The sequence below is a fragment of the Callithrix jacchus genome, chromosome 2 (assembly GCF_049354715.1).
Source record: "Callithrix jacchus isolate 240 chromosome 2, calJac240_pri, whole genome shotgun sequence".
NCBI lineage: Eukaryota > Metazoa > Chordata > Mammalia > Primates > Cebidae > Callithrix > Callithrix jacchus.
The window spans coordinates 166,595,860-166,619,100 of NC_133503.1; the positions used below are offsets into that span (position 1 = coordinate 166,595,860).

The 23,241-nt window shown below is 32.9% G+C and overlaps 1 protein-coding gene across 7 annotated transcripts in view; it reads left to right on the forward strand.

The window, feature by feature from the left end:
- Window positions 1–23,039, forward strand: part of RICTOR (RPTOR independent companion of MTOR complex 2) — a 133,529-nt gene extending 110,490 nt beyond the window's left edge. For 3 of the 7 annotated variants that reach the window (XM_035291643.3, XM_002745031.6, XM_078365549.1), the window contains 18 exons: window positions 353–479; window positions 845–1,009; window positions 1,154–1,230; window positions 2,001–2,079; window positions 4,010–4,119; window positions 5,012–5,099; window positions 6,308–6,400; window positions 6,772–6,878; window positions 7,436–7,665; window positions 9,162–10,170; window positions 10,454–10,525; window positions 12,415–12,592; window positions 13,443–13,527; window positions 14,276–14,509; window positions 15,709–15,864; window positions 16,205–16,328; window positions 18,024–18,162; window positions 18,615–23,039. In XM_035291643.3, the coding sequence (XP_035147534.1) occupies window positions 353–479; window positions 845–1,009; window positions 1,154–1,230; window positions 2,001–2,079; window positions 4,010–4,119; window positions 5,012–5,099; window positions 6,308–6,400; window positions 6,772–6,878; window positions 7,436–7,665; window positions 9,162–10,170; window positions 10,454–10,525; window positions 12,415–12,592; window positions 13,443–13,527; window positions 14,276–14,509; window positions 15,709–15,864; window positions 16,205–16,328; window positions 18,024–18,162; window positions 18,615–18,689 (3,148 nt within the window). In that variant the 3' untranslated portion in view covers window positions 18,690–23,039. Of the gene's footprint in view, window positions 1–352; window positions 480–844; window positions 1,010–1,153; window positions 1,231–2,000; window positions 2,080–4,009; window positions 4,120–5,011; window positions 5,100–6,307; window positions 6,401–6,771; window positions 6,879–7,435; window positions 7,666–9,161; window positions 10,171–10,453; window positions 10,526–12,136; window positions 12,334–12,414; window positions 12,593–13,442; window positions 13,528–14,275; window positions 14,510–15,708; window positions 15,865–16,204; window positions 16,329–18,023; window positions 18,163–18,614 lie in introns of all 7 variants that reach the window. The other 4 variants (XM_078365551.1, XM_002745032.6, XM_078365550.1 and 1 more) reach the window with 2 other exon arrangements.
- The last annotated feature ends 202 nt before the right edge of the window (window positions 23,040–23,241 follow it).

Sequence of the window (23,241 nt, forward strand, 5' to 3'; positions counted from 1 at the left end):
GTTGTTTTATTCTAAATTAGAATTGTCTTTGCTTTAATATTCTTTTTTATATGATAGTTGTTATTAAATGCTTTCTTTCAGAAAAGCTTGTTTATAATAGGAATTTTAAAAACATGCATTGAATTGTCTTCATACTCTTCCCACCCCAACATTCAAAATAGTAACTATGTGTGACGGTTGATGTTACTTGATTGTGGTTATCTTCACAATGTACGTGTACATCAAATCATGTTGTACACCTTGAATAATACAATTTTTGTCATTTATACTTCAGTAAAGCTGGAAAAAATGCTTGTTGAATTGATGTATCAATATAGTAATTTCTTGTAACCTTTCTTCTTTTTTTTTTAAGTCTCCTTAATCTTTGCTCCTTGAAAAACCAAGATCACTTGCTAAAACTTACTGTTTCTAGCTTGGACTATAGCAGAGATGGATTGGCTAGAGTCATCCTTTCCAAAATTTTAACTGCAGCTACTGATGTAAGTATAACATAGCCAGTAAAACTGTATTTTTTATAACCAGTTAATTCACTGCTTGATGATTTTGGGCTAAGTAAAATTAATTATAAATTCTAAGAAGATGATATGGAAATTAAGTTTACTTTAACATTTTAGGTTCTTCAAGGAACTCCATATAGTACTGATATTTTTTATATCAAGGGGAAGAAGCTGCTAGATAGAAAGGGAAGTATTTTATTTTACAAGACCAAAAAAGTCGAATTAAGGGCTAGACCACCAATTCCAGTCTTTCTTCCCTTTTCAAGTAGTATGACTATCTCAAAATAAAATCAAATAGACTATTTATGGTGAAGTTTTTTTTTTAATGTATTAATTTATCTTTATAGGCCTGCAGGCTCTATGCAACAAAACATTTAAGGGTATTGTTGAGAGCTAATGTCGAATTCTTTAATAATTGGGGAATTGAGTTGTTAGTGACCCAGCTACATGATAAAAACAAAACGATTTCTTCTGAAGCTCTTGATATCCTCGATGAAGCATGTGAAGACAAGGTAAAGGTTCATTTTTTAATTATTTAATACTTAAAAAATACTAAATTGACAATTACTTAAAAGTATAATACATAATAGGCATTTTGGAACTAAAAAGTTTGCTATCTTTCTGCAATTGTGAAAAATAATGATCATCTCTTTTAGGCCAATCTTCATGCTCTCATTCAGATGAAACCAGCTTTATCCCACCTTGGAGACAAGGGTTTGCTTCTCCTCCTGAGGTAAAATTTTCATAGTTACATTTTTTGTTGTGGTTTTTTTTTTTTGACAGTGTATATTAAAGATGTATTCAAATCCAAATAGGAAGTATGCTAAAGAGTTTACCTTTTAAACTCTGAAATAAACCTAATTTTGACCTTGTATTTCCTTTAATATTGAAGCATTGTCTTTTCATTGTTTTGAGTGTTTTTAAAAAAATCTTTTGGTCTCTTCAAACTTTTCATGACATTTTCCTTTTTTTCTTTCTTTCTTTTTTTTGTTTGAGATGTCGTCTCGCTTTGTCATCCAGGCCTGAGTGCAGTGGTGTGATCTTGGCTTGCTGCAACCTCTGCCTCCCAGGTTCAAGCAATTCTCCTGCCTCGGCCTCCCAAGTAGCTGGGACTAAAGGCGCACGCCACCACACCTGGCTAATTTTTTGTATTTTTAGTAGAGACGGGGTTTCATCATGTTGACCAGGCTGATCTCGGTCTCTTGACCTCAGGTGATCTGCCCACCTTGGCCTCTCAAAGTGCTGGGATTATAGGCGTGAGCTGACATATAGGCTGACATTTTCTGTGTTGTGATTGGGTTCATGCATTGTTGCAAAGATTGTGAAAATTTATTTCTAATTGAAGTTATAATTAATTATAGTTGACCTTTTGGGAAGTAAAGTTAACTTTAGGAAATATTCCTAAAAATCTTTTAGCTCCTTATATTTTTAAAAATTTTAGTTATTTTAGCTTCTTAGACTTGACAGACTCAATGTAAAACTATTGCTTGTTTTCATTTACAGATTTCTCTCCATTCCGAAAGGGTTTTCCTATCTGAATGAAAGAGGTTATGTAGCAAAACAATTGGAAAAGTGGCACAAGGTAACTTCTTATTGAATAATGCTGAATTTGTGTGTTTTTCTCTTTGGAAATTGATTTGTGAATTTAGAGGGTGGTTTTTTTTTTTTTTTTTGAACTACAGTTATTTCTTTTATTCTGAACTTTTGACTGTGTTCATTCTATTGAAATTTTGCTCTCTACTAATTTGATTTTATAATCTAATGTGTTGGCCCTACTTACTTCGTTCACTCTTGGGTCCCTTATATAACCTATGACTTTGCATGAACCCTTTTAATCCAAAACTAAAATAATTTTTTTTTAATGAAAGAAGATTGAAAACAGTTCTACCAAAAGAGATAAATCATTTAATGAAACTTCATTTTAGGGTACTACTTTACCTAAATCTGAGAATCAACTTCTTGCTGTCAGAGGGAAACCTAAGAAAGGGAGTAGTTGCTATCATATGTACTAGGCAAATCTGCTAAGAAGGGAGTAGTTTGGAAGAAGATAAGAAACAGCATTTCTTTAGCTGTTAATTGCTGTGGCTTCATTATTTTGTCTGAAGTATTGTAAGTCATCAAAGCATCTTGGAAACCCGTGGTCAAAATGATCTTTACCAGTATAAGTGATTTTTAGATTTTACATCATTTCAGATCAATTATCCTGTTTTCTCTTTTTTGTTAACATAGTTGCAGATTCTTTTATAGTGTCATTATTGAGCCATATTTCATAAGAGATGCTCCTTAAATGGACTAAAACTTTGAAGCATACAACTTAAGGCATAAAGTCTTTTAGTATTTGAGGAATTATAGAACTGAGACAAGATGTGATAGGTTTGTTTCCTAGAAGATGTTTAAATCATCATAATAAAATTTATTATACAAAATCATAGTATTAGAAAATTGCTTAGAATTTTTGTGCAGTGCTTACAAATAGTAAGTATAAAATAGAAGAGCTATAACAAAGGCATATGCAAGTGTATAAGGGAACACAGAGGAGAGATTAATGATTCTGCCTTAGGGATTATCAAAAGAAATGTTGTTCAGACACAGTAGAAGATGTGATACTTGAAATGGTCTTGAGGAGTAAGTCAGCAAATAAATTGGAAGAAGGATATCCAAGGAAGAGGGAGTAGGATAAAGCTGTATAGATTATTGGAACATTATAGACTTATGAAGAAAGTCATATTCCAGTGTAGTTGGGATTAAGTTAAGTGTGGAATGGCAAGATGGATCTGGAATAGTAAATTAAAGGTAGATTGTAAAAGGCCTCATAAGCCACATTATATCATTCTAAGGGATTTCAGTTGTATATGTACTGGGAAATCCTTAACAGATATTTAAAGAGTCACCAGAGTTGTACTTTAGTAACCTGACAGGTCTGACAGGTTGCAGTGAAGAGTGGAATTTTGATCATCAAAGGGAAAGTCTAGGAATATTGACACAAGTTTAGAAATAAGACTTGATGAGTGCCTGAACTCCCTGGTAGTTAAGTTGAATAGATAAGGACAATTTTCTGGGCATTTTCAAAATAAGATGGACAGAATTTGTGGGCTGATTGGATACAGTAAATGAGAGGTCCAACTTGGCTCATAAGGTTTCTAATTTAATGACTGAATATATAATGGATCACTATTAAGAGACTGCATATGTAAAAAGTGGTTTGCTAAGATGAGGATAATGAATTTTCAATATGTTGAACTGGCATTGCCTGTGCGATAACCAAGTGATGGTATCCAGGAAATACTTGAAAATGTGGATCTGGAACTGAGATTTGTGAGGAAGATGGCAGATATGGGGGTCATCAGTATGTAGTAGTAATTGAAACCTGAGCCGAAATCTTATGGGTATGATAGAACATTTGCATTCATAATACCTTGATCTGTCTATCCTTTGCTAAGTATCTGACATATTATAAATTTAGTGACTGTCATTGTGATACTATGTGCAATTAAAACAATGTTATCTTCTAGGAATATAACTCAAAATATGTTGACTTGATTGAGGAACAACTCAACGAAGCACTTACTACTTATCGGAAGCCTATTGATGGTGATAACTATGTTCGTCGGAGTAACCAAAGGTGTATACCCAGTGCTAGTTCTCAGATATCAAATTTAAAACCAGTTCATCATTCATTATTTTTTAACATTTCTGAGTTTTTGTACATTCATTCAGTTTCTTACATGATATAGGAAGAATCTTAAGGCGCATCATTAATTGCTCAAAAATTCAGTGGCATTCATGGCTTGTTGAATACTGATAAAGCATTCAGATATGCTCCATGCTGGCACCCCAGTCTACATTTCTAGCCCTAGATTCTCTTACCAGTACTTTGAGAGCTGATAAACTGTTACAGGTTGAACATCACTTATCCAAAATGCTTGAGTCCAAAATTTTGCATAAATGTACTCTATAGTTTCATGTGTTTTTTATATTATTTTGTTTGAAGTATTATAAGTCATCAAAGCATCTTGGAAACCCATTTGTCAAAATGATCTTTACCAATATAAGTGATTTTTAGATTTTTTGTCCAGAAATGTTTTGGATTTTGGAATTTTTCCGATTTTTAAATAATTGCAAATATATAATGAGATATCTTGGGGATTGTACCCAAGTCTCAACATGAAATTAATCTGTGTTTTATGTACACATTATACATGTAACCTAAACATAATTTTATACTGTGTTTTAAGTAATTCCGTGCATGAAACAGTTTGCGTTAAATACTAATGTTTGGAATTTTCCACTTACAGGGTCTTGTCAGCACTTGAAAAGTTTTAGATTTTGGAGCATTTTAGATTAGGGATGCTTAGTGTATATTTACCTGAGAAATCCTCACTCCTTCTTTCATATTTTCATTTATGCTAGAGAGTTTTATGTAGTTTTATTTATCAAATACTTATTAATACTTTTGTCCTAATTAGCATTCTTAAATTAGCCAGGAGGTATATTAATCATCTTTGTTATGCTAGATTACAGCGTCCTCATGTCTACCTGCCTATACATCTTTATGGACAACTAGTACACCATAAAACAGGCTGCCATTTGTTGGAAGTACAGGTAAAACATAATTCACTTATTTTAAGTAGCTGCAATAGTAAAAAAAAAAAAAAAAAAAAAAAAAAAAACCAGAATCTTAATGTTGCTAAAATACTTCCTTTGTAAAAACTGCTCAGAAGCCTTAATATCACTGGCATAATTGCTTTTAAAGTCATCTATTTCGTGATTGACTTAGGCATTCTATATTTATTAACCTTAGAAATATTAATAGTCTTGCAATGAATTAACTGACTTGTGTATGACTTTTTGAATAACTAGTTATGTAGAGTAAGCAATCTAATTAAAGTCTGAGTTCTTTTCTTACAATTTATTGGAGAAATTCAGATCTCCAGAAATGTACTGAAAAAAAGTTTTTCTTCCACTCATTAGGAAGTTAAACTGAACCTGATACAGATTCAGTTATCTTTGAGCAGTAAGTTGAAAATTGCTGGTTGTCAGAACATTTTATCTCATATACTTCATGGAATGTAACAGGTTTAGGCAAGCAGTTCTTTGAGTTATGGTATTTATGTTTCTGACTACACCATGCAACTGTTTACAATAAATGTAACCTTTCTGTTATTTTAGAAATAGTTATAGGAATATTTGTGTGTGTGACAGAACAATAGTTATTTACAGTTTAGTTCCTTTTTGTATCAGTATTCATCTCGAGCACAAAATTTTGCATAAATGTACTCTATAGTTTCGTGTGTTTTTATATTATGTCAGAAAACTATTGGGACAGGTATTTTTATGTAAATATTTGAAAATTTCACTAAAAATTTAAATGATTTTCTCAGTGTTATTACTTACATAGTGTGATAAAACCTAAGCACTAATTTACTTTGTATTTAAAAGTAGTATTATTTTTTAGTAATACTAAGTGCCAAGTACTTTTGTAAGCACTATATATGCAATAATTGATTAAATCCTGAAACCTTTTGACACAAATGTTATCACTCTTCTAGATATTAGGAAATCAAAGGATGGGGAGATGAAGTAACTTGCCCAAGGCCATGCAGTTAATAAGTGATAATTCTAGAATGTGAATTCAGAACCCATGCCCTAATGCTGTTTCTCAAGAAATTTTAATGAAATTATTTAGAATTTTAAGTATGCGAAAATGACAAAAAGCAAACCTTACATAGGTTTTATGATACAATAAGAAAACATATTAAATACATAAATATATTATTACTCATATGGTAATTTCCTTTTTCTTTCTTCAGAATATCATTACAGAACTCTGTCGTAATGTTCGTACACCAGATTTGGATAAATGGGAAGAAATTAAGAAACTGAAAGCATCTCTTTGGGCCTTGGTTTGTAATAAACACTTCTGTAAGATCTTTGCAATTTTTAGATTTCATTTTTTTAAAAATTTATATTAAATAGATAAAAATTGTTTTATTTGGAATTTATTAGATTAATATTCAAGACTGGATTGTTCCTGCCAATTTAAGTATTTTCTCTGTGTTGAAGAATAGATGGTTAAACTATTAGTTTTATGACTTTCATTTTGTTGCTAAGGCAACTAGAATTAACCAATGCCTAGTGTTTTTTATTTGAGGACATTTTTACATTTTTTTTCTCTCAGAGATAAGGTTAAATTTGTTTCTTGGTAGCTTTCCAAATCTTTTGAAAGAGTTACTCTTGTAAATATATTTGATGAAAGTGATTTCTTTTCTTTCAGGGAAATATCGGCTCATCAAATTGGGGTCTCAATTTACTACAGGAAGAAAACGTGATTCCAGATATACTAAAACTTGCAAAACAGTGTGAAGTTCTTTCCATCAGAGGGTAGGCCATTTAACTCAGAAATCTTTCTAATGTAGACATTGTTATTTACAAATGGATGTTAGCAAAAAGTATTTTATGATTAAGTGCAGTGCATAACCGTTAATTCACTGAAAGTTCTAATGATATAAGATTATTAACTGTTTTAAGTGAAACATCTAAATGAACTCCTTGTTTACTATTATCATTTGATTTTTATTATGATATTGAAGTTTACCTTGTAGGTAACAGGGAAGGTGTAGTATTTGTGTACAGATATTCCAGTAGTCCAGTAGCCCAACTATTCCAGATTTATACTAGAAAAGATAATACGTCTTTTTTGCTCATATTGCATTGTGTTCTTTTTATTTCGTTGTAATTACTATTTTTATTGGGAAAGTTTGCTTTTTTTTTATTGCTGCTAATTTATTCCTAACTAGTTTTAATAAGTTTTTTTCAAAATGGTTATTTTAGTGGGTTTTAGAGAAAGTTGAAAGTACATATAGTAAATGAATCCGTGATTGCTTTAAGAAATCTCAGCTTGGAATTATAACTTACTTTACTGCATCTTTTATATACAGGACCTGTGTATATGTACTTGGGCTCATAGCTAAAACCAAACAAGGCTGTGATATTCTAAAATGTCACAACTGGGATGCTGTGAGACATAGTCGCAAACATCCGTGGCCAGTGGTTCCAGATGATGTAGAACAACTCTGTAATGAACTATCATCTATCCCAAGCACTCTAAGTTTGAACTCAGAGTCAACCAGCTCTAGACATAATAGTGAAAGTGAATCTGTGCCATCGAGTGAGTATCCTGACAGGTTTATATACAGTTCGCCAGTGTTAACATTTATATTTGTGTTTTAAAATTTAAATGTATGTGTAACATTCCTGATTTGCTTTTATCTAAGGTAATTACTTGGCAACAGTAGCCTCTTGAAGAATGTGTATCTTTTCATAACACAGACTATAGTCACCAGCTTACATTGTTCTCTCTCCTTATTTTCTAAGTGGGTTTTGAGAATTCCTACAAAGTTATATAATAAACCATGTGCCAGGAGAACCAATCCCCATTTCTTTTTGGCAGAAAAGAAGCAAATATAATAAGTATTTATTTGTCTAGTTTCTTTAAATTTAATCTTTTTACTCATTTTTCAGATACAGGGATTGTTGAGCCAGAATATATTTTTAATAGATATTATATTCACAGCTTTATTTTAGAGAAAAGCACTAAATTTTAAAATAGTGAAATTGTTAACAGAGTAGCAAAAGTAATTATATATAAAATGATTTGTGGTTTTAAGTTCTATGCTAAGTGGTGTTAGGTGTACAAAATGTGTAAGGTATGGTTCTTCCTTTTAAGAAGATAGTGTCAGATTTATCAGACTGTGTATGTCACCAAATCTGAGATGCCATGAATTTTGAAATGTACAAATATTTTATGTACCACAAAAGAAGATGAAAGAAAAAGTGCTGTCTCTTAAACTAAACATACTACTATTGCAAGATGCATTCTGATTTTAGAATCAGATTCTATGTGAAAATAGAAGAAATTAAATATGAAAAGTGTACATCTTAGAATTGACAAAATATAGAAAAAAAATTGACAAAATATAGAAATGCAATGCTGTATGCAAGTTCACTTAGGATTTTCTTTTACCTTCTTTCAGAATATATTTGAAGTAGTTTGTAATTATTCAACAGAAAAATTGAAAAGAAAATTTCTATAGATGTCATTAGGCACTCACTTAGGTTACGTCTTCTAATAGAGTTGGGCACTAAATTGAGTTTCTTAGTATCTAAAGTAAAATGGGAAATAAACAATGTAAACATGAACTTAAAATGTTATCACTTGGTTCTCTGTAAGTATATTTTAAGATTGGGAATTCATTTCTTACAAGGTGAATTTCTCCTGCCCATAGTAATTTAAATATGAATTACTAGGATTCTATAGTAACTGAGTAAGCATCCATGATCAAGTCTCCTTTTTCCCTTTAATTTCATCTTGAATATTTGGAAAATCAAATTAACTTCATGTAACCTGTGCCATAGTAGGTCTTAGAATAATTTTTCTTTCGAAATAACAGGAGATCCTCATAAATTACCTAATTTTACATTTTACCCAAGTCCAAACTGTGGGTTTCAAGAAAGATATTTTCAGGTAGCTGAATGGTTTTAACACTTTGTTTTTTAATTTTTTTCATTCAGATGACTAAAAAGAATTTCTGAAATGTGATATCACTAATAGTTAAGCATTTGTCATTTTATTTGTACTTTTATTAATCGATCCTTCAATCATAGGTATGTTCATATTGGAGGATGACCGGTTTGGCAGCAGCTCTACTAGTACATTTTTCCTTGATATCAGTGAAGATACAGAGCCAGCATTTTATGACCGATCTGGACCCATAAAGGATAAAAATTCATTCCCTTTCTTTGCTTCTAGTAAACTTGTGAAGAATCGTATCTTAAATTCACTTACTTTGCCTAACAAAAAACATCGTAGTAGCAGTGATCCAAAAGGTGGGAAACTGTCAACTGAAAGTAAGACAAGCAACAGGCGAATCAGAACACTTACGGAGCCCAGTGTTGACTTTAATCATAGTGATGATTTTACACCCATATCCACTGTACAGAAAACATTACAATTAGAAACTTCATTTATGGGGAATAAGCACATTGAAGACACTGGTAGTACACCAAGCATTGGAGAAAATGACTTAAAATTCACCAAGAATTTTGGTACAGAGAATCACAGAGAAAATACGAGCCGAGAGAGGTTAGTAGTAGAAAGTTCAACGAGCTCACATATGAAGATTCGTAGCCAAAGTTTTAATACAGACACTACAACAAGTGGCATAAGTTCAATGAGCTCAAGTCCTTCACGAGAGACAGTAGGTATAGATGCTTCAACTATGGACACAGACTGTGGAAGCATGAGTACTGTGGTAAGTACTAAAACTGTTAAGACAAGCCACTATTTGATGCCACAGTCTAACCATCTGTCTCTCTCCAAATCAAACTCGGTGTCCCTGGTGCCTCCAGGTTCTTCTCATACGCTTCCTAGAAGAGCACAGTCCCTTAAAGCACCCTCTATTGCTACAATTAAAAGTCTAGCAGATTGTAACTTTAGTTACACGAGTTCTAGAGATGCCTTTGGCTATGCTACACTGAAAAGACTACAGCAACAAAGAATGCATCCATCCTTATCTCACTCCGAAGCTTTGGCATCTCCAGCAAAAGATGTGCTGTTTACTGATACCATCACCATGAAGGCTAACAGTTTTGAGTCCAGATTAACACCAAGCAGGTGAGCAAATATATGTTTAAAAGTGAGCAACAATGGTTGCATTTTAACAAATTTAAATACAAAAGGTTAACCAGATTTTACACTCTAAAATCCTCACAACTAACCTATTACAATTGTTTACTATGGTAGGCTATAAGCTCCTTGTTACCCGATATGACTTGAAATGGATTCTTGCAGCTGCGAGGGGGGAAGAAATCCTATAGGCCCTGAAAATAAACATACATGCTTTGCAAAGGACATACAAGTCACAAGCTTTTTTTTATTTATTTCTCGCTTCTGCAAGGATCGATTTTAAAAAGAAGCATGTCGGGGGAATCAGGAGCTTAAGACCTACAATAACAAACAACCTTTTCAGGTAGGTCAATTTAAGGCTCCAAAAGTTGACCTCTTTATTATTTTTTTAAAAGATAAATGAAAATTTCAGTGAAATTATTTTCACTTTAAGTAGCTGTGATTATTAAGTAGGAACCTAATAAACACTAAATGAATTACTTGGTCCTCATGACTTGAGAGGGATTTCTGTACCATATTTAGATTGTGTCAAGCTTGTCAAAGTTAACAGTTTCGATTTTACTTTTAAAAGATATACAGTATTAAATTTGATTGTTGCAAAAATTTCTGTACCTATAATTTTTGTTGTCGGGCCAAATGCTTCTAAACAACTTTCCTTAGTTTTAAATTATTCATTTACATTTATGTAAGTGGGAATATATGCCAAGTACTTATATGTCAACAATATATGTCAGAATAGTGTGGCAATAAAAGTCAGCTATTTTTATTCATCATCTTTGATAATTAATGTGGTAAAAGTTAGCTATTGTTTTTTATCATCATCCTTGATAGTTATTTAATGTAATCCATCGACGCTTACCTTATTCTTAATAACATTAAACAGTTTTGCTTCAATTAACACATTTAATAGAGGGTTTCCTGGTAGGAGATGATCAATTATGTACCCTAACAGGATTTAAGAAACTGTGCAGCAGTGTCTCATCTATCTGGAACTTACTAGCTTTGGCAGCCTTGTCCAGGACTAAGCCGGGGAAATGGCTTAGCAGCTCACTGTTACAAACCTATGCAGTAAAGTTCATGAATGTTGAAAATTCCTAAGCTTCAGTTACCTCCTCTGGTGGAGATCAGTGGTTTTAAGCTTTTGTATTGTTGCTTTTTGAGCCAAGAAATTATTTTTTCACATAAACATTTCTATGGAAAACCAACAGATAGAATATATAGAAATGGAGCTATACTGGTTGAAATAGGAATTAGGAAGGAGAATAATCCAATAATTTTTTCTTCCCATTCCAGTAATCCTTGAAGAGTTTTATGGAATCAATGAAGTATAACAGAGTACAGTTCGAAAGAGTGTTTGCTGGGTGGAAATTAGGAGAATGGTTTTTGCTATGACAATCTTAATAGCTATGGTTATAAAACATTTATTTTGTGTATTTTATGAAGTAATTCTTTATTAGGCTATATTCATACATTTTAAAGACTTTGGTTTTTCAAATAAAAATATCTTCATATAAATGTATATCAATGTGGAACCTTGTATAGTACCTTGTATGTATACAGCAGATACCATGTAAATAGCATGTAAGAATCTGTATGAGAATGATGTATCTTATAGAAATATCAGTGTAAGGATCTCTAGTAATGAATGCATTGCGGAAATAGTGCTTTTATACAAGGATATCTCCTGTCATATTTATAAAGGGTACCATTTTGCTCTTGTGTCTGTCTTGTGTGTTACAAAAATCTTATGTTGATATGAAGGCATTAAGGTAAATATCAATTGGTATTACATATCAAATAATGATATGTAAGCTTATTGTTTATAAATATAAATAGAGTTAATACACATATCCTTAGTTACATAAATACCAAATCTGGTAGTCTCAAGTAATTATGAAGATAGTCCTTGGACTATGCTCTGACTACTGAGGTTAGTTTCTTTTTTTACTTCTAGATGTTGAAAGTTATTCTAATTGCCCACCTTTTCGCCTTTACCTGAGAGACGGTAACAGTTGTTTTGGTAACAATCAACATTACTGGTGACCTTTTACATATCAGTCTATAACAGCTAATATTTTAAAGTGTTTGTGTGTTCCCAGTAAACAAGATGACACTGCTTAATACATGACTAGCTACTTGTCTTTTATAAAGGTAGGAATACATGTTATTTCTTCATATGATTAAAATTACAGATCAGGAAACTAACGCAAGTTTTTTTTTATGGTTTTATAGGTTCATGAAAGCCTTAAGTTATGCATCATTAGATAAAGAAGATTTATTGAGTCCTATTAATCAAAATACCCTGCAACGATCCTCCTCAGTGCGGTCCATGGTGTCCAGTGCCACATATGGGGGTTCAGATGATTACATTGGTCTTGCTCTTCCGGTAGATATAAATGATATATTCCAGGTATCATCATACATTTTATTGTTTTCCTATGAGTTCGTTTCCTGTTTTTTCATGTTCGATGACAGCTTACTAAAAATCATAATTTAGAGTGGGCGCTAGTTTCCTGCAGCATGATTTTTTAAGATCGTTTTGTTTAAAGAAACTTTAAGATGAAAATTATGCCTTCTTCAACTATTTTATACTCTTTTATTTAGTCTTTAGAACATTATCCTTCCCTCTCTTCCTGTATTAAATCAGTATCTCATTTGATTTCTTTTTTTTTTTTCTTTTTGAGATGGAGTTTCGCTCTTGTTACCCAGGCTGGAGTGCAATGGCGCTATCTCGGCTCACCGCAACCTCCACCACCTGGGTTCAGGCAATTCTCCTCCCTCAACCTCCTGAGTAGCTGGGATTACAGGCATGCGCCACCGTGCCCAGCTAATTTTTTGTATTTTTAGTAGAGATGAGGTTTTGCCTTTCTAACTTGTTTTTTAGTCACATTAACTTACACCTCATTTTTTAAATCCTCATTCTTATCCCATAAAAGTTAGTCACATGTGGTGCCCAGTAATATAAAGTGACCCTAATCCCATGAGATATCCACAGATCTCTAGATAGTATATAGTACTAAAAACATGTATTCTTAGAAGTTTAAAGACGGTTTAGGTAAACACTGAATTATTTTTATATTTGTTTACTCACTAAGAATAGGGTTATTTTGTTAAGTTTTGGTAGTTAAACCTTCAGTAAACTTGACTATAGGTTCATATGCTATAGTAATTCTATTTTAATTGTATTTTGTTTAATTTTGCTAATTTTCTTAAAGTGGATTTCTTTTTATAGCATGACTTATGGTTTATATCTTTCTTAGGTAAAGGATATTCCCTATTTTCAGACAAAAAACATACCACCACATGATGATCGAGGTGCAAGAGCATTTGCCCATGATGCAGGAGGTAATGCATTGTGCTTTGTACTTGTGAGATGCCTCTTTATATTAAAAAGAAAACTCTTAGTTCTTTCTAATAGGATAACACTAAAAATTTAGTTAGATTCACTTTTGGATCAACTTTTAAAAATTATATCAAAACAATCGTTAAAGTCACCTTAACATTAAACCACTTTTTCTTGTGTGTGTGAGGGACTTAACAGTGTTTTGCCAATGAAGTACTCAACCTTTCAAAGAAATAACAACCAAATTCATTGTTTCTTCTTTTTAAAAAAGTAGCACATGAAAAATGTATCACGCTAATCCTCATAGATCCAGGAAACAGCTGCTTGTTTGGTAGGAGAGATAGAAATATACTTATAAATTACATGATCTTTGTTATGAACTGTTATATTTTAATATGTAAACATAAGCCACAGGTTTTACAGTTTTATATTCTTGATTTTTTAAACAAATGACTCTTTATACTTAAAATTATTACATATCTTGAGTCAAATATTGAAGATAATTAAAATGATGCATTATATAATCTCAATTTTCCATTTTGTGTTTAAAACTCTATATTAAAATCACAAACATCTGCTGGCTTTACTTATTTTCATAATTTAAAGCAAATTTTTTTTTTTTCTTTCCAGTTAAAGTTAGATTTTGAGTCATAAAATGTGCTTTAGTTTTGTTTAAAGTTTCACATAATTTAAGGTACCCTCAAAAGTACTATCTTTATTGGATAATGTTTTATATCTACTTATGCACAGGTCTTCCATCTGGAACTGGAGGTCTTGTAAAAAATTCTTTTCACTTGCTACGACAGCAGATGAGTCTCACGGAAATAATGAATTCAATCCATTCAGATGCCTCTCTATTTTTAGAAAGTACAGAAGACACTGGACTACAGGAACATACAGATGATAACTGCCTTTATTGTGTCTGTATTGAAATTCTGGGTTTCCAGCCCAGTAACCAACTAAGTGCAATATGTAGTCATTCAGGTAAGTGTGATCATGTCCTTTGAAATAAATCCACCTGAATATGAATTTGAATTAGCCACAAGTTATCTCCAGCCCTATTAATCATCCATACCCTCTTGCTCCATTCTCAGTGCCTCAGACTTAGTTCAATTACTTAGCATCTCCCTATTGGCATATTAGTATTTTAGCTTCGAATTTTGGTACCTTTCAGTTCATCTTTTATACTATATCGTGGAATTAATCTGTGTGCAATTCTTTAATGGCTGTTCATGCCTGAGACACAAAACACTCTGTCATCTGTCTAGTGGTCTTTCTCTTTTCCTATAGTTGACATATCATTACTAACTGACCTGAAGTTTTTGAACAAATTTTTAGGTATGAAATTGCCTGCCATCCTCTCTTTGCCCTTTCTACTCCCTACACAGACATACATGATCTGTTTGGCAAGTCCACCTCATCCTACACTTCAGTAGTATCTTGCCTGTGTGTTGACACTCCTTCCTCTTTCCTCTCATTGCCCTTTGCATATAGATCTCTTATGATAATTATGACTATGACAGCTTAGGTTATTTTGGTCTTTCCACGCAGTTAAATTCCTTTAGGGCATGGTCTGTCAGTCTTTACATTTTTATATTTCTGATACCTATATGTGTACTGCTTTGTACAGCAGGCCCCTAATATGTATTTGGTAAGGAAATAAAGTGGAGCTACATTGAGCTTTTTTATCAACAAGTGACATGTGTTGGCAATTTTAAGTAAGTATATATGTGTTTTAAGTATTACCTTTTCTTGGTGAGTATCACTTAGCTACCTTCAGAAAAACCTAGTGATGACTAAAGTTCTCTGATTTACTTTTCCAAATTTCTTTTTAGTATTCTAATTCAGAGTTTCCCTGCTGGTGAGTTGCAGCACACTAATATGCCACAAATAGAATATGGTTATGCTGAGATGCCAATCCTCTCATGGTTTCAGGTCACAGTGGGGCCTGAATCTGACAGATCCCTGGACTAGGCCTTTTCCACTATGAACAGCCCTGTCCAGGGTCTTTGCATGCTATAATTATTTTCATTTTCTATGAGGAATAAGGTTTGGGAAGTGTTTGGTGTATTGCACACAATTAGAGAAAATGTTAATTTATATTATTTCTTTTTAATATGCAATGTAAGCATGGTAAGTAAGCCATTATGGTGCTTTAATTGAAATAATTATTTTTTCTTCAGACTTTCAAGATATTCCATATTCTGATTGGTGTGAGCAGACTATCCATAATCCCTTAGAAGTGGTTCCCTCCAAGTTTTCGGGGATCTCTGGATGCAGTGATGGGGTGTCCCAAGAAGGCTCAGCTAGCAGCACCAAAAGCACAGAATTGTTACTAGGTGAATATTCAGATCCAAATCCAATCATTATTAATAAAACCGTTTTTAGTTGGTTTTGTTTTTCATAAATACTGTAAATTAAAATTGTCTCAAAACGATAATATATCTATTTTAGTGGAGCAATTTAACACTGTTAAATATTGCACCTATATCACCCACTGACAGAGCCTCTTAGCTAACTGCTTTTATTAGAGTTTTGCTCCTGAAATGATTGGCAGAGCTTGTGTAATTGATCTCAGTTCTAGGTCTTTAGGTGAAGTTTAAAAATAAATTTCATGAGTCATAAGCATTTTTTGTTGTGATATAGATAGTATTTAACTTCTTACTGCAATCTTTTCAGGTGTTAAAACAATTCCAGATGATACACCAATGTGCCGTATACTCCTTCGCAAAGAAGTTCTAAGATTAGTCATTAATTTGAGTAGTTCAGTTTCAACTAAATGTCATGAGACTGGGCTTTTAACGTGAGTAAACCATATGCATAAGTATTATTTGTTTATACTGTTAAGTTGAGAAAAGATGCTTGATATACTTCAAAAGTTAGGCATGTTAACTTACATCAGTAGTTCTAAACCACATCACATAATGCAGAAGCAAGTGTAAGAATCTAGCTATCTTCTTATAAGCCAGACTTTTAAAGACATCTATAAAACGTGTAAAATAATGCCACTCTTCTCACTTTTTTACTTTTGGAAATACAGTTATTTTTATTAAAATTATGTTATTTATGTTAACATGTAATGGATTTATTTTTTAAATAAATTAATGCATATTAGGGAAATCTCTTAATTTCTAATATAGTAGTTAATGATGGCTATAACCCACACAAAAATAACTTTTGGGGTCCTCAGTAGTTTTTAAGAAAGAAAGTCCTGAGACCAAATAAGGAAAGTGGGTTTATGTAACAAATCATATTTTCTTGGTTTAATTTTTTTCTTATTATTTAAAGCAGTGGTTCTCAAAAAAAAAACCAAAAAAAGTGCACCTCGGGGTCTCCTGTAGAGCTTGCTATTTTTTTTTTTTTTTTCCCCAGGAGACAGAGTCTTGAACTTATCAACCAGGCTGTAGTGCAGTGGCGCAATCTTGGCTCATTGCAACCTCAGCCTCCTGAGTAGCTGGGATTATAGGTGTGTGCCAACACACCCGGCTAATTTTTGTATTTTTAGTAGAAACAGGATTTTGCCGTGTTAACTAGGCTGATCTTGAACTCCTGACCTCAAGTGATCCGTCCTCCTTGGCCTCCCAAAGGGCTGAGATTACAGGCATAAGCCACTGACCCCGGACAGTTGCAGGGCTTTTTTTAAGGGTGATAATAGGTTTTGTGGTCCCACATAGGTATCAGGGTCCCACAGCAGACCTTTGGGCCAGGATCTTTATGAGCGGGCCCTTAACTTGTCACCCACCCAACCCACAGTTGATTCTGAGGTGCTCTTGCAGCTAAAAGCTACTATTTGAAGCGTTCAAAGAAATAGCCCAGTCAGGGATGTTAATAACTTCAATGTAACTTGAAAAATGTATTTCTATTTTAAAACTTACTTTGAAAATATTTTAATCATCCTAGGCTGATGAATACATTTTGAAATTTTTCATGCCAGTGAAAAAGAATGTTTTAACTTTACAAGAAGTATTCAGGTTTTGATAATCATTTTTTTTAAACCCCTAACTCAGAATATCTAATTTAAGTGTGTGAGCGAAATATTTAATATACTTTTTTTTTTTTTGAGATGGAATCTTACTCTTATCACCCAGGCTGGAGTACAGTGGCACAATCTCAGCTCACTACAACCTCTGCCTCCCAGGTTCAAGCGATTGTCCTGTCTCAGCCTCCTGAGTAACTGGATTATAGACGCACGTCACCACGCCTGGCTAATTTTTGTATTTTTAGTAGAGAAGGAGTTTCGCCATGTTGGCCAGCCTGTCTCAAACTCCTGACCTCATGATCCACTCACCTCAGCCTCCCAAAGTGCTGGGATTACAGGCATGAGCCACTGTGCCTGGCTGGCCTGTATTTTATATTCTGAAGTCATCACCCCAAGTATTCCATCTAATCCATATCTGGAGGGAAATCTGTTTTTTAAAGTAAGTGATATCTTGGAGATAAAAATAGATACATTATGATTACAGTTTTCATCACAACATAATCTTTTCTTTCATTTTAGAATTAAGGAGAAGTATCCTCAAACATTTGATGACATTTGCCTTTACTCTGAGGTTTCCCATTTGCTGTCACACTGCACATTCAGACTTCCATGTCGGAGGTTCATACAAGAATTATTTCAAGATGTACAGTTCCTACAAGTAAGTATGATTAGTGCTTCTCAAATTTATCTTCCAAGAATAAATCTCTGTTTGAATTGAATTAAAAGAGAGATTATAGTGCGGTATGGTGACTTATGCCTAAATCCCAGCACTTCGGGGGGCTAACGTGGGAGAATCGCCTGAGCCCAGGAATTCAAGACCACCTTGGGCAGTATAGTGAGACTGCGTCACTACAAAAACTCTTTTAAAAATTAGCCAAGGGTAGTGGCATGTGCCTGTAGTCCCAGCTACTTGGGAGCCTGAGGTAGGAGGATCCTTTGAGCCCAGGAGTCAGAGGTTGTGGTGAGCAAATATTGTGCCACTGCACTGCATCCTGGGAAGACTGAGCAAGACACTATCTGAAAAAAATTTTTTAAATATAATTTAAATAAATACATGCTATATTATCTATTTTTATAAAAGTCATTAATGATACACCATTTTTTCTCTAGATGCATGAAGAAGCAGAGGCTGTGTTGGCAACACCACCAAAGCAACCTATAGTTGATACATCTGCTGAATCCTGACCTCATATTTATTATGGATATAGATATATACTATATATCTATTTCCTAAAAGCCTCAGAAAATACGACTGGGCAGCAAAGACAGGAGTATCTTCTGTACACTGTTCCACAGTTACTGGTACATGAGCAGTTGGAACTGCTGACTTCCCTAACCAAAACAACTTCCTTCTCTCCCTTGTTGAGCCTTTTGAGGGGTTCATGATTCATTACCACAGATTTAAAGAGTTTTAGTTAACATTGTATGCAAGAGCCAAGCACTGAATACCTACATAAGTTTTCTATTTTTTCATTTTAAAAGCATAATGACAGTGGAACAATAATGGGATATGCAGAAGCACCCTTCACAGGTATTTCTGGATTATTTTTCGGGTAAATTACAGATGCCTTGTTAACTAATTTGTGGAAACCAGGAATCAGTGTCTCTGAGGCTGCATTATCTTACACAATGGGGTGTGCTGTAACTGCTGGTATTAGAGAGGGAATTTTGGCCCTTTCACATTTTTCTTAATGTTTGTAACACTACTTCAGGGGTTTATAACCTCAAAGCGAAAGAAGAGCCTCAACAACCCGGGACTTATAAGTTATTTTTATGTTACTAGACTTGCATAAAGATTCTTGTTTTCCATCTCTTCATTTTGTTGCAATGTGTCATTACAGGATATATGAACCAATTAAGGTTTTTCACTACAGTTCTTGAATAAAATTTAAAAATCATTTTTTATTTTAATAAAAATTTTTCCCATTTATAGAATGCATATATTTGCAGTGGACTTCACTTTCATCAACTTTCCATCGCATTGCTTTAAACAGGAACTTGAACAAGCACTATTAGTTCAGACCTAAAGAAAAGGAAAGCATTAAATAATACTTTGGATCTCCTGAGGAAAAGATAAGTTTGCCTGCAATTTACACATTCCATGGGGAAAGAAGAGCCATATTTCCTTTAAGAAAAATCATTAATAAAGCTTGTTACTAAGAAAAATTGTAGTGAAAAGCCTTAAGTACCAAATTTTAAAGCAGCCGTAACTTAATTTTTGTATCAGTGTTTTTGTTTTGCACAAACTAAATGCAGTGATAGGTGGGTTTGTGAGTGTATTAATTGCCTTTATCCATTTGTGAAGTTAAGCTGATGAGGGCAAGGTTTTTGTTTGTTTAATTTGTATATGTCTAAAGGTATTTGGAAATTTTTACAGGAATTAAACATATATGCAAATTTGTATATAAAAATAGCATGGCCATTATCATTTGAATGCTTGTAAATGAAAGGATTATCTTTTTTGAGATCTATATATAAATAGAAATAGAAAATCCAGCTGGACTGATTAGGATTCTTTTTTAATTCATTTGCGTATAACATTTTTATTACAATTACACATCAGTTTTGACACAGTCATAGCAACATTGATTAATATTTTCCCATGTTGCAGATCCTTTTTGTAATGGGTTCATTCTTTGAGATCTCTGTAAAGAACCCTGTGAACTAGAAAACAGAACTCACAGAGATACTTTTTTAAAAAATGTATTTACTGGCACTGAAAGTTCCAGTTGGGATGAAGCATTTCATCTCACTTTATAACACCTCTTTGACTGCACTTCAGTGAATTGTTCTTATGTGCACTGTGTAGCAACTTACATTGTAACAAAGCAGATAAGGGCTGTAAGCTGCTGCTTATGTTGAAAGTGGTTCTTCAGATTTTCTCTCATAAAATCCAATTGAAGATAAATAATTTTTTATACTTTATCCCTGAACCCAAGTGTTTATTTAAATGTCAACAGTACTTCTAAGAATGTTGCCTGTCACCGTGGTCCTTGGTCTTGGATAACTAAACTGCCTTTCCAGAGAACCAAATGTCAGAGTTACTAGACCAAATAGTGGTTAAAACCTCCAAAGGAAGTCATGTAGTTACCTTATTCATAATGGGATTAACATATTTTAGACGTTCATTTTAAACACTACCTCAGTTAATATAGACAATAAAATCTGTGGTTTCATCCCTCAAAAGTGAACAGTAATTTTTTTTGTCTTACACACACACACACACACACACACACACACACACACCTTCCCCCACCATCACTGTCCCTGGACCCCCACCTTGGTCATCTGTCCTAAAATAAAGCTGTTACTATTGCCTGAATAGGTTGTTTTTTTTTTTAAACTGTTACTTTGAGAAATATGTATGTATACATTATGGTATCTGCCTATATCACTTAATTTAGGGAGATACTCAGAGCTTTGTGTTTATCAGTATACTTTAAAAAAAAAGTCTATGCTTAAATTTATAGTGCTATTTGGTTTCTCCGTGGTTTCACTGACAGGTCTAATACATTTTCTTTGAGTACTTGTTTGTAAAAAGTAGACTTTATGGTGAAAAATACATGCAGTGCCAAGTGATTAACTTAGGTGTTTAAAAATATTAAATTATAGCAGAAGTGGTTAGGAATGATATCAGCAGTAATAGAAATAATTGAGAAAATCATCTATAAATAATAGATACAGCAGACTATAGAATACCAAAATAATGTCAATAATGTAGTTTTTAAAGATTTTAGGATTAATCTTAGTCCATATAAATTTGTACTATTGGTAATTATTGAATAATTTGGAGGAATTTGGGCAGTCGTGCTGGTTATAAACTGTGAATTTCTAATCATAAAGTGAATTGTTACTTCTAATTAAACTTTTTTCAAGAACAGATTTCAGCCTCACATACTAAATACTGATAAATAAGGAAATTAGAAATTTAGTATTTATAATTATATATGTTCTAAAATTTCTTAAACCTTTATTTCCTGTTTATTTTTAGATTTGAAGGGGAAAACAGTCTATTCTAATTAAATTTTTTCTAATAAATATTAGTAGAATAATGACATTCTGTATGACAGTGACATTTAAAAAGGTTCTTTGGAAGTGTATACATTATTATAACAATGTGTACAAGTCCTTTTGAAATGACAGCTTTTATGGGTTTCAGCTCTTTTATCTAGAGCTTGAGATAATTAAAGCTGAATTTTTCAGGGCATATCACAATGGTGAAGTGTTCAACAGTGGGATGTCAGTGCTTATTTAGATTTGCCTACTGCTATTTATATAAAACGTTATTCCATTCAGAGGATGCCTTTTATCCCCTCATTAAAGCACAGATCACTAAGCAATAAAAACCAAATTGTCTGTCATTCAAATTATAACTGCAGTTATTTTCGCATGGTAAGAGTGAGGTGCTAATTTTGTGTGAGATGAACTTTATAAAGTACATTGGAAAATGTTCTTTGGAAGTAAGTTTTATTTCCCCCTTTACTGTTATGCTTCCAGTTTTGTCTCAGATTCACAATCCATTAAAACATGGGAAAAAAAGAAAAGGTAAAATTGAGAGACTTTTATTGGAAGAGCTGTTTGGAATGAACCAACATTTCAGATTTTCCAAAATGGAAGTTGGAAAAAGTCGCCGTTGTCTCTGGATTAACAAAATACACTGTTACTATCTTAATCTCAAGAGTGTCATTACAGTGAGAATCTCATTAAAAAGCATACCAGTGAAATTAATAGCAGTGCTTATCAAAGAACACTGAAATCTGTGAGAATCTTTCTAGGAGCATTCTTTTTTTCTTTTAGTTCTAAGTTCCAGGGTATTTTTCATTCCTACTAGGTTTATATGACTCACAGAATGTGGACTTCTTCCCATTTGGAGTATTTTTGTAATGTAAGTATCGGATAGCTGTACTACAGCATGCATAAATTGCACATTTCGTTTTGCTTTCTTTATAAAATATTTAATTTCAAAAATATAATTTATGCCAAAAAAACAGCATACCTTTCAATTTTGCTACTTGGTTGATTTAGCACAAAATGCAAAGTGTTGCGGCATAGAGGGGGAGTGAAAAAAATTTTATAGGGAATTGTTAGAAAAATGCCTGTCAGAAACCCTAAAGCTGCATTGTAAAACAAATGGTGTAAATTAGTTTTGAAAAGTGGTAAGGAATTATGAAAAAAATCTCAGACTTAATGCTCTCTAACCACAATTTTCTTCTTTATTATTTAGTAATACGCTGCTACATATTTGGAGGTTCTGATGTTTGTAGGTCACTGAACAGACATTGAAATCTGATTTATATTGTATAACTGTAACATAGAAAAAGTATTTATATTTTTTCTGTAAGAATATTTCATCGAGCTGTGTATAATTTAAATAAGATTTGTCCCCAAATGGTTTTGCTCACCTTGATTTTTTTGTTGTGATTTTCTTGTTTTTGTATAATGTGTACAGTTTATGTCAACGGCATTAAAAGCCTCCTGAAGCATAATCTTATCAAAGGGATACATTGTTAATAAAATGTACTTAAAATTCTTAAACTCTTTGCCATTGTTTCATTTGAAATCTTAAAACAGTCAGTAGTCATATGGCCTTGATTTGAGTCCTGTAATGCTGATGCTGACATATGTGAGACTACAAGCAAAAGTGACTTTCAGGTCCCACAGACAAAGTAGCTGTGACAAATATTTCAAAGCAATACTCTCCTTAAACACTTTGTAATTTAATCAAACATCTTCGGAG